The 10,594-nt window shown below is 51.5% G+C and overlaps 1 protein-coding gene across 2 annotated transcripts in view; it reads right to left on the reverse strand.

The window, feature by feature from the left end:
- The window catches only part of SCPEP1 (serine carboxypeptidase 1), a 33,714-nt gene that overhangs the window by 19,813 nt on the left and 3,307 nt on the right, over positions 1–10,594 (reverse strand). The window contains exons 2-6 of one of the 2 annotated variants that reach the window (XM_045299723.1): positions 10,163–10,311; positions 7,031–7,234; positions 3,511–3,600; positions 1,259–1,414; positions 874–948 (exon numbers count right to left, since the gene is read on the reverse strand). In XM_045299723.1, the coding sequence (XP_045155658.1) occupies positions 874–948; positions 1,259–1,414; positions 3,511–3,600; positions 7,031–7,234; positions 10,163–10,311 (674 nt within the window). The remainder of the gene's footprint in view (positions 1–873; positions 949–1,258; positions 1,415–3,510; positions 3,601–7,030; positions 7,235–10,162; positions 10,312–10,594) is intronic. The other variant, XM_004707030.2, reaches the window with a different exon arrangement.

Consider the following 10,594-nt stretch of genomic DNA (forward strand, 5'->3'; position numbering starts at 1 on the left):
TTTCCGGTTTCTCGTAAGGCGCATGTACGGCTTCTATAAACGATTTCATTTTGAAGATCACTCCTTTTTATGAAACAAAGCTCACACAAACCCACAGGAGGTAGACTAAAACCCGTCACTGCTGGCCCATGCGCACCTTCAGACCGACCAGGAAGCCAGCTAATGTGTCTCCTCCTAACCCGTCTTGCGTTCGTTCACAGGAGCTGGTGATATGTCCGCTCCCCGGGAGCCCTGGTGGCACCGTGGTTATGTGTTAGGCTGCTAAGCAAAAGGTCAGCAGTTCGAAACCACCAGTTGTTCTGTGGGAGAAGGACCGAGCTTTCTATTCCTGTAAAGAGTGAGTCTCGGAAATGCACAAAGGCATCCGCTCGGCAGCAGGGAGTTTGGGTGGTGGCACTGTCGGGTAAGCCCTGGACTGTCAACCCAAAGGTCAGAGGTTCAAACACCAGCTGTTTTAAGGGGGAAGCATGAGGCCGTGGGCTCCTGAAAAGTGTACAGCTTCAGAAATCCCATATAGAGTCGGAATGAATTGTCCCGGGCTGATGGGAGTGGGTTTCGGGGTGAATATCTATAATATATACATGCCTACATATATACACTTTTTAAATTCTTTATTTCATTCCAGCCCATATTTTTTTGTCTGCTGGTATGCCAGTACCATACTGTTCTCCTTACTGTAGCTTTGAAGTCTGTTTGGTATCTCAGAAGGCAACATCCGCTGTTATTCAAAAAACGTTTGTGGTTATCATTACAGATCTACTCTTCAGACACACACTCCTATCCAAAGTTCATTCACTACGAGGTGAGCATAAGAGTCACAGGACCCGTTTTCTGTCCCCCAACAGAAAGAACAGAGCTACCCTTCCCCATTACCTTATTAAGCTGCAGACCAATGCCGGCAGCCATTTTCCCTCCATAGGACTCTGAGAAAATGTAGAAGGGAATTGTCTAGGAAGAGAAGTAAGAGACAAAGAGGTAAGATTCCCGGGGTGCCGTTCAGTTCGCCCACCTCCGTTTCAAATCTCGATTGCGTGTCTCGGCCAGAAGGAGCGGTACGCTCTTGTCTCTTCGCCGCACCGCCCATCGGGTAAGAACACGGACGGACTGCTGGGATGTGCTTTCCAGCCAGAAGCCAACTGTCGACATAAAAGCCCACAGCCCCTGGAATCGGATGGCCTAAGTTTAGGTGGATTCTGAGGGACGATGTCTGGGTGGCTGCTCCTCGTCCCCCCCTCCGCTGCTCCCAGTCCGTGTTTACCTGGAACTCCGTGTGGCAATCGAAGAATGTTTTCAGCAGAACCATCATGTCTGAGGCCACCATGTCAAGGTCTCTGGTGTACGCGTCACTCTTGTTGACGTAACTGAACCCGGTGCCCACGGGGTTGTCCACAAACAGGAGGCTGGCCGCCTGGAGCTACCCCCCAAGAGCAAGAACAAAGGTGCAATTAGTCCACAGTGACCTTACATCGGTGCAGCAAAACCCCCACATGTGCAGGTAGCCATTGTGGCCACGCTCCTGCTGTGAAACGGGGTTTTCTCTGAATCTAAACGATGGGAACACGGGCTGGAAGGTGGAAAGGCTTTAGCTGGAGAGAGGGGAAGCACAGAGACTGCAGAGCCGAGAATTCAAGTGGCTTTGCACACCACAGCAGGGTACGAAAGGTCACAGGTCAGAGGCTGCGAAACCATCCCCTCTGGGTCTGCACGGGGACTCTCAGGGGTGAGCGCTCTCTCCGGGCCTCGTGGCCCCACACTGGTTCTTTCCAAGAAGTCCGCATGAGCCAGACTTCCTTGTGCACTATGAGAACAGAATTCATTGTAACGACTTTCCCAACGAAGCCAAGCATTTCAGAATGCTACACCTGGAAGCATCCTTCGTAAGACGACAGCCCAGCCACACCCTTGACTGACCTGGATATTCAACCCCAGGAAGAGCCGGGTCCTGGACCTGTCCAAGGTCACCAAGGTGGGTGGGTACTGGCAGCATCAAGACTAGGACCTGAGTTGTCTACCCTTGCTCCTCTTTGCACCAGCCATGCTGCCCCCTAGCTCTCGGCAGCTTGGAACAAGACAATGGGCATCCTACTGCAAGGGCCGTGATGATGTAGTTAGAACGGAGCGCAGGAGTCTCCCAGGCCAAGGGCACACCACGAGCAAGGGCCATGAGGCCAGGGTCGTCAAGTATATTTAAGAAAGACCAGGGCAGAGGAGAAATTCAAAGGCGTGAGAGAGGCCTTGACGAGGAGTCTACAAGCAGTTGTGATCATGGTGAGCTGGATGTGAGTGAAAGCCCAAGACAAGGCTGTTTCCCGCGCAGAAGCCCTAAAGTAGGGTACTCGTGTGTAAGTGGCAGGGACCAGGTTATGCCCAGGAGACAGATTTGATCTTTCGGGTAACTGGAAAGTGTGAAACAAGGGAGTGGTTTGCACTGGAGAAGTGGATTGGAGAAGGCACTCAGATAAACACAAAAATGCTGGCGGTGGTGATGGAGAAGAGGGTGTACTAAACCAAACCCACCCACACCACTGCCACTGGCGGAGTCCTCCTGGTAGCCTGCAGGAGACGCAGACCTGCCCGCGTGGGTTTCCGAGGCCGTAAACCTTTACAGGACAGAAAGGCCCATCTTTCTCCCTTGGAGCCGCTGGTAGGTTCTAAGTGCTGGCCTTGCAGGGAGCAGCCCAGCCTGTACCCCATTCTGCCACCATGACCTCGCAAAAGAATAAAACCATCGGGGTGTTAAGCATCACGTTACCATAGGACCCAGCAGTTCCACCCCTAGGTAGATACTCAAGGAAAACGCAAATACACGTCAGCACACAAACACGTGTACACAGAGGTGCACAGCAGGGTCATCCATCCTAACCGCCATGTGGAGGCAGCCCGAAGGCTCACCCATTGAGGGGTGCAGTCTGTCCATCCAGCGGAACCTCATTCGCCGACAAAACAGGATGGAGTGACAACATGGGTGAACCTTGAAAACACTGGGCGAAGTCAGTCCCAGAGCTGCAGCATTGGACGACGCCATCGATCGTGGGTGCAGGGCTGGGAGGGGAGAGGGGATGAGAGGATGACAGACAGCTAAGCCACCGAACACGGATGGCGTGGCAGTTGCACGACTCCGTGAACGTGCTGGAAGCCAGAGGACTCGACACCCTAGTGAATCACGCAGCAGGCCGGAGAGAGGGGAAAGGGTCGGAAGTTGTGGGCAGAAGGTGGGACACTAGTGACCCTTACAAGGGCACGAGTAGGCCCACGGTCTAGCACCTGGAGGAGGTTTCTGAAGGCAAGCGGAGAGAACAGACACAGGGCTGGGAAAGGCGAGAGGGGGTGGGGTGGGGGTCGTGAGTACTGGCAGCTTCGGGCCTCAAACAGCAGCCCAGGGGCAACTGTCTAAGGAATGCCAAGGAGTCTGCCCAGGGAAGATGGTGGCAGAGGGGAAGCAGGGCACCCTGACAGGCCTGGGACCCCACCCAGAGCTGGGAGGGCAGGGCAGGACAATCCCCACTGTACCCAGGTGGTATTTCGAGGCTTGAGATCACTGTCCAGGGGCCCAATTTCCTCAAAGTTTCCAAATCCAGTGCTGGAACCACCTGGACCTCCCTGTGGAAGAGAAAAGCAAAAATTAACCTACAGATGGTGGTAGTCAAGCTTGGCACTGCAATAGAACAGCAGCTGTGAACTGGGGGCCTCCAGGGCAAAGGCTCTATAGGGTCAGGTGGACAAGTGTACCAAGGGATGGGGGGCGGGGTGCTGGCCAGTGCTGTGGTGGATCTAGGATCTAGTCTGGAAAGACCTTGAGAAGACGCTCAGCTGAGGTCAGTGGACAGGCCTGGGCCCCCTGTGCACAGACGTGGACACAGATGGAAGCGAGTCGCTCAGGGAAACCGGGCTCACAGAAATGTGTGCAAGCAACTCTTTTATTTGGTTATTATTTTTTTTTTTTTGCAAGAAACTCTTTTAAACAGACCAGGCAGACTTGAGGAAACTAAACAAGTCGTTGTCCACGTGAACCACGACCTTGACGTTGACCTTGAGATCAGAGGAACTAGTGGGTGTCCTGCTGATCAGGAAGCAACAGCTGGGTCCTCAGAGAATGGGAGCACAATGTGGCACTTAAGGCAAAGTCTTAAAAAGCCCAGATTCTAGTTTTTAATATTTTCTGCTTTCTTCTTGATTGAAGTTTTTCTTTGCTATTGTTAGTTTAGTTTTCTTGTGGGGTTTGTTTGTTTGTTTGCTTGCTTTTCTGTCTATGAAATACAGGATAAAAAAATCCACAAAGGCAGTCACTGGATCAGTGTTTCTTGTGGGTGTAGCGAGGGAGGTTGGGGGAAATGGGGAGCTAATAATAAGTAGTACAAACAAAAAGAAAATTGATTGTAGCGATGATTGTACAACTTTTCTTACTATGAGTGACTTGTTGAACTATATGATAAAATTGGGAGGGAAAAGATAATAAAAATGTTATTTGAAAAAAAACAAAGTCCAGACTTCCTGGACTGCTGCAGACTGGAGGGCTCCCCCACATTTGTCCTCTGAAACCCTCCTGAACCAAAACCCTCCATGGGTGGTCTTATAGCAGACACGTCGGTTCGGTTCATGACATAAACCATACCCTCCACGAGTCACAGGCTGCCACACAAAACCAACTATATGACGGTCTTTTCTTTTTTGAAGTTCTCCTCAACATTTACTGAACAACAAGGGAGAGGGCGCGGGGGCAGAGAAACTGAATGGCTGGACAGGCACAACCAGAATGGAACTAATGAGGAAGTGGAACCGATGTCACCGAGCAAATGTGCAGACACTATCAAGACAGGAACTCAATGTACTGGGTGAACTTTCACCCAAACCAGTTGTTTCCAGAATATATTAAATTAACACACATGAAACCAGGCACATATCCTTGAACAAAGCCTTTTGCGTGGTAAACTTATTATGATCAGGGGGAGAACCAAATGAAAAGGGGGGAGCTGGGATCCTTGGGGATTTGGTCCTTGCCGGGGGAAGAACCATTTGCCCTTTCTGTTTTTGATAAGCCGTGATGGGACAGAAGATGATCCCCGGCCTCCCACCCCAAAATAGCAACGAGAAGCTGGTTGGAGGATGCGTCTGTTCTGTTTGAGAACATCTTCTTGTAAAAGCTATTTTGTGCCTAGAACTTTGGGATGGGGTACTGCTCTGACCCAATGCTCCATGTGCCTCTTAAGCACAAAAAAGTGTCAGTGAGCTATACTGTGTAAGTCACCTACAATAGTGCACCTAAAATAGCTCACGTTGCCACTCAGGGTCATGTGACCTGATTCTCAAAGATACCCAGAGGCTTCACTGCTGCTAAAATAATCTCCTTTTCATCAAAATTACACATTCCTTCCTTAATCCTCATCCTGTTTCTTCTCCCTTAGGCCTGTGGAGAAGCAGACCAGAGCAGGTCAAACAGCATCTCAGCCCACATGACCAGAGGTCGAAAACTGGACGCCTATGGGTCCCAGCAGCTGGCACTGCCATGAAGCCATGGAATCAAGCAGGAGCTGGGAAGCCCCCAGAGAGCGCTTGCCTGGTCTGAAGCTCTGGGGCTGGGGGATCAGTCCTGAGTGGCTAAGTGGCTTCCCCTTGGGTCAGGTCTGACTCAGGGTAGCCCCAGGTGTCAGAGTAGCATGGAAGGCTATAGAGGTTTTTTCCCCCCTCCCCCTAAATTTTATTTATTTTGTGATTGCTGTTGAGAATAAACACAGCAAAACATGCACCAATTCAACAGCTCCTATCTGATCGATTTAGCGTCTCTGGTTCCATTCTTTAACTTGGCTCAGCCGTCTCCACCTGCCTTTCTTATACATACATATCCATAAACTCCCTGCCCACTGAGTTTCCTATCTAGCCTTTCGAGTTACTGTTGCCCCTGTGAGCACACATGTTGCTGTTAGGTGTCAAGTGCAGTCAACGCGACTTGATGTGCCACAGAACAAAGGAGTGTCAGGCCTGCACCATCTCACCACGGCTGTCATGATTGCTCCCATCCTTGCAGCCACTCTGTCAATCCAGCTGCTTGAAGGTCTTCCTTTTTTCTGCTGATCGTCTCCTTTGCCAATAACGATGCTCTTTTCCAGGGCCTGGTCCCTCCTGTTCACACATTTGAAGTGTGTGAGACAAAGTCTCGCTTCTTAGGGAAGATTCTGGCTGTACTCCTTCTAAGACAGCTGTGTTTATCCTTCTAGTAGTCCATGGTAGAGTTGATATTCTTCTCTAATGCTGTGATTCAAGTGCATCCATCCCTCTCCGGTCTCCCCTAAATCACAGTCCAGCTTTCTTTCGCACGCCTATGAGGAGACTGAAAATAGCACGGCTCGGGCCAGGTTCACCTAAGTCCTCAGTGTGACATCTGCAGTCTTTCGCATGGTACCCAAGTCTTTTGGAGATTTGCCCAACGCCATACGCCATTTGATCTCTGAAATCCTTCACAATTTCCACCTTTTCTGCTCATCATATTGCTTACTGCACCAGCTGTGAGGATTTCGGTTCTCTTTCCATGGCGCTGCAATCCATGCTGAAGGCTGGAGTCTTTGAACTTCATCAGCAGGTGCTCATACCTTTAGCCTCACACAGGTGAGTGTGTTAACCTGGCTAGGTTTCTCCTGACTTGGGAGAAAAGGAGATTTCCTGAATTTTAAATGTTGGCCACTGATTCCATTAAACCACCTACTCTGCAGGCCATGTCTGCAGCGTGCAGTGTACAGCTCGTGAAATTCAGGGCTCTTACAGTTATGCTCCTGAGAGCAGAGGCAGCCCAGGCAGAGGGGAATGTAGGGAGATGGGGCTTCGGGGCGCTCCACCTCCTCCCTTGATACAGCACTTGTACTTAATCTGCTGTGACTCCATGTGTTAAGTTTTCACCTGGGGACAAACCATTCTGCTGATGAAGAAACAGTGTGAGCCACAGAGTACCCCAGATTATAGAGCCGAGGTCCAAAGGAGGGAAGAGTCCCCAACAGCTACAGGTGACTGAAAGCAGCCAGGCCTCGGGAACGGCAGCTACCTCTGGGCTTCCAATCTGTGCAGTCAGGCTGCTGGAGGCAGTGCTGGTCGCTGGTCCAGGTGCAGCATTCTCGTCTTCCACAGGTTTGATTACCTGGCCCATGCCCCTCATGCACAGCCGCCAGCCATGGAGTGGGGTCAGTGGAGGCTGGCGTGTTGCTGTGATGCTGAGCAGGTCTCCGCAGAGCGTCCAGATTAAAATGCACTAGGAAGAAAGGTCTGGCAGTCAGCTTCTGAAAAGCCAGCCAGTGAAAACCTTATGCGTTACATGATCCGATCCCATGTGTGACCGGAGTCACAGCGAGTTGGGGTCACCTAGATAGCAGATGACAGCAACCGCCACTGGGGCTGGGCCTCCCCTCCAGCCCATCGAGGAGCCACAGTGCTAATCCTGAGAGAGGGGCCCCTTTCTGCAACTGACTCCACTATGTAATACCTCACCAGCTGAGTCTGAATCAAAGAGCCCAAGAGGCAAAACCTGGGCATTGGGAGGTACCTTCCCTACTGCCATCTCGGGAGAAAGCTCTATGGCATAACATGGAGCTAAGCAAGCCTCGGGATGCCCTATGTACTGGCCAGCAGCCCGGAGCCACGGTAGGCTGTGTCCACATTTTGCAGAGATTGAAGCAAGATCATACTTCCCAACCCCTCCCTAAAGATGGGTCTGCCAGACAGGGGTGGGCCCCATCTGGGCAGATATTTCAGGAATACCAGGAAGGATGCTTTGCGGGCCCTCAATTCCACAAACAGAGATCAAGATTAAAACAGAAGCATACTCGGGCAGGGCCCCAAATTCACACTAAGATGAGAAAGGCTGGTAGCAAATCCTTTCTTTTCTTTTCTTGGGCAAATCCTCTCAAAAGATTGGTGTGTTAGTTACATAATTTCATTTCGACTTGAAGATATATAAAAGTTTAGGGGTGCGGTTCAACCTCTCAATTAGGTCACAGTCTGATGGTGCCTCCTGGTGGGCTTGGCCTTCTCATAAGGAGGATCCTGGGAACCTCCCGCTGCCTCTCTGCCCTCACCTTCCTGCCTGCTGGCGGACCCTGGTTGTGGTCAGAGCCCTGGAAATGTGTCTGCCACCATTGGATCCACAAGACTTTGCACCCACCGGCCTGTGATCTCCTTGCATTTTGTGTCATTTGCCTGTTGCTGCGTGAGATGAAGAGGGACTGATGAACTAGTTTCAGACTTTTGGACTTGAGTTGGATTGGGCTGGGATGTTTTCTCAATACATAACTACTTCTTGATATAAAGCTCTTTCTTTCTTTCTTTTTATGAAGCTCTTTCTTACACTTACAGAAGTGCCACTGGATTTGTTTCTCTAGTCAGCCCAGCCTCACACAATTGGCTTGGGGGTGGAACTATAAAATGGGGCAGTTACTTTGGAAAATAATCTATCATCCCTTCTCCCTTACCCCCCCCACCCCCAAAATCAAGACCTAAACTTAGGGACACTATCACAAAATCAAACCATGTACCCGGAGTCTATTCTGACTCAGTGATCCTACAGGGCAAGGGTTGCTCCACTCGAGAAAGATGAAAACATGTGTCCGCACAAAAACTGGTCTGTGCTCCCATCTCCGCAGATGGGCTGTGGGCTGCAGGAGACTGAGCCAAGCGCCCTTTCCTCGGCACTGAGGGGTGGGCCTGCAGCTTCTCCCCGCTGGACCGCCCTCAAGTCCCCCTCGACCGGGCCTTCTTCCCGCTGCGTCTCACACCCCAAGCTTAAGAATACTTACTTTCTCACCCCAAGTTCAAGACCAAATTTGCTACCTGCCCCCACCTCCCCACCCCTGTAGGTTTGCTATAACTGGGCCTGCCTCAGTCTCCCCTACCTCCATTAAACACAATGTATCCATCAGCCTTAGAAAGGAATGAAGCGCGGATACCCCCCCCACCAACTTGGAAATCCCTCGAAAGCACTGAGTGAAGTCATCCTTCCGTTCAGACGGAAGTCCTGGGGAGGGGCTTCTACAGAGACGCACGCACGCACTCAGGACACAAGCACTCAGGACACAAGGGGTTAACATAACCAGTGGTGAGGACAGCGTAGGCAGCTCTGAGTCAGAAGGTAAAGGGGATGAAAACGTCCTGAATGGGGCCTGCAGACTGTCGGCAGGGACGTGGCAAGATTCGAAGAAGCATCAAATTTCCAATGAGTGAATGATATGGTAAGGGCGTCTAGCTCAATTAAGACTGGTTTTTGTTTTGTTTTTCAAAGAGAAACGAAATAAATACTGAACACTTTTTGGGAAAAGCCAACAGATCGGTGTTCCCCAAGAGCAAGAAGTCAGCGTCCAGACAGGGTGAGGAGGAGGGAACAGGAAAGGACGGGCGGTCAGGGCCTGTTTGCTTCTGAACCAGTGCATGCACAGGGCAGAGCGCCATCGCACACTCGGCACCTCACTGCCATCGAGTTGACACGACTCATGGCGAGCCCATGGGACAAGGAGGACTGTCCCTGTGGGTTTCTGGAACTGTAACTCTCTACACGAGCACAAAGCCTCGCCTTTCTCCCCGGAGCTCCGGCAGTTTCCAACTGCTGACGTGTAGCCACTGTATCACCAGGTCTCATGATCAGTCAAGGTCCCTGCAGCTATCTGGATGTCATATTAAGAGACCTCATTAAATGTCTAGAACTCCCTACTCTTCAATTTAGCCTCCTTAGGCTGCAGCACTTCCTCTGCCCAACTCAGGTGCACGTGGTGCCCTTGTGCCTCAAATTAGAACCTTTTCATTCCATTCAGCGCTCACGTCCCCAGGCAGAGGACACGCCCAGGTGGCTGCTGGCCAATCAGCTCAGGTTTTCGAGGCTGAGCAACCTGTCCTTTTCAACCCTCTGCCAGCAGTGAGAGGTCCCAGGGTGGTTTGCTGGACTAATGCACCGGGATGGTCCCCAAAGGGCTGGCCACTTGAATCTACTCAGAGATGCCTCAGAAGAAAGGCCTGGCGGTCTTCTGAAAAATCAGCCCCTGAAAACCCTACAGAGCACAGCTCTCTTCGGACATGCTGGGAGGTCAGCCTGAGTCCAAAATCAACAGGCTACCAGGGAATAAGAGAAGTGGGAAATGAGGTGGTCTCGGGAGCCTGACCACAGCCCCGGCTCAGACAGCCACGCCACTGTTACCTGAAGCCACATGACCAGGGGCAGTTCCGAGAAATTCTTGCAGGGGTTGGTGGCATAATAGAGCCACCAGAACATGTGGGCGTCCTTTCGCACGGTCACATAGTCCCATACTTCCTTGCCCTCCTCTCTGGGCCAGCCGAGGGCAGCGCCTGAAACAGAAGCACAGTGAGATTTCCCTACAGAGAGCCTGAGCCCAGGAGAAGCACCCGTGAAGGAAGGGGAGGGAGGGGGCACTGTGCATTTCCCAGGCTTCCCCACCCCAGCAGGAGACCACCGAGGATGCCCGGTGGTGATGTCGGTTGGGGAGAGACTTGGGTGAGGAGAACCACAAGCCAAACCGAGCACAGGGGTGGGGCAGGAGCCTGGGATTCTCACTGTCATCGCCATGCACTTGGGCACTGCTTGGACTTTAATATTAAGTGTGCACTATCC

The sequence above is a fragment of the Echinops telfairi genome, unplaced genomic scaffold (genome assembly GCF_000313985.2).
Source record: "Echinops telfairi isolate 266 unplaced genomic scaffold, ASM31398v2 ScPeMD7_7458;HRSCAF=8496, whole genome shotgun sequence".
Lineage (NCBI taxonomy): Eukaryota > Metazoa > Chordata > Mammalia > Afrosoricida > Tenrecidae > Echinops > Echinops telfairi.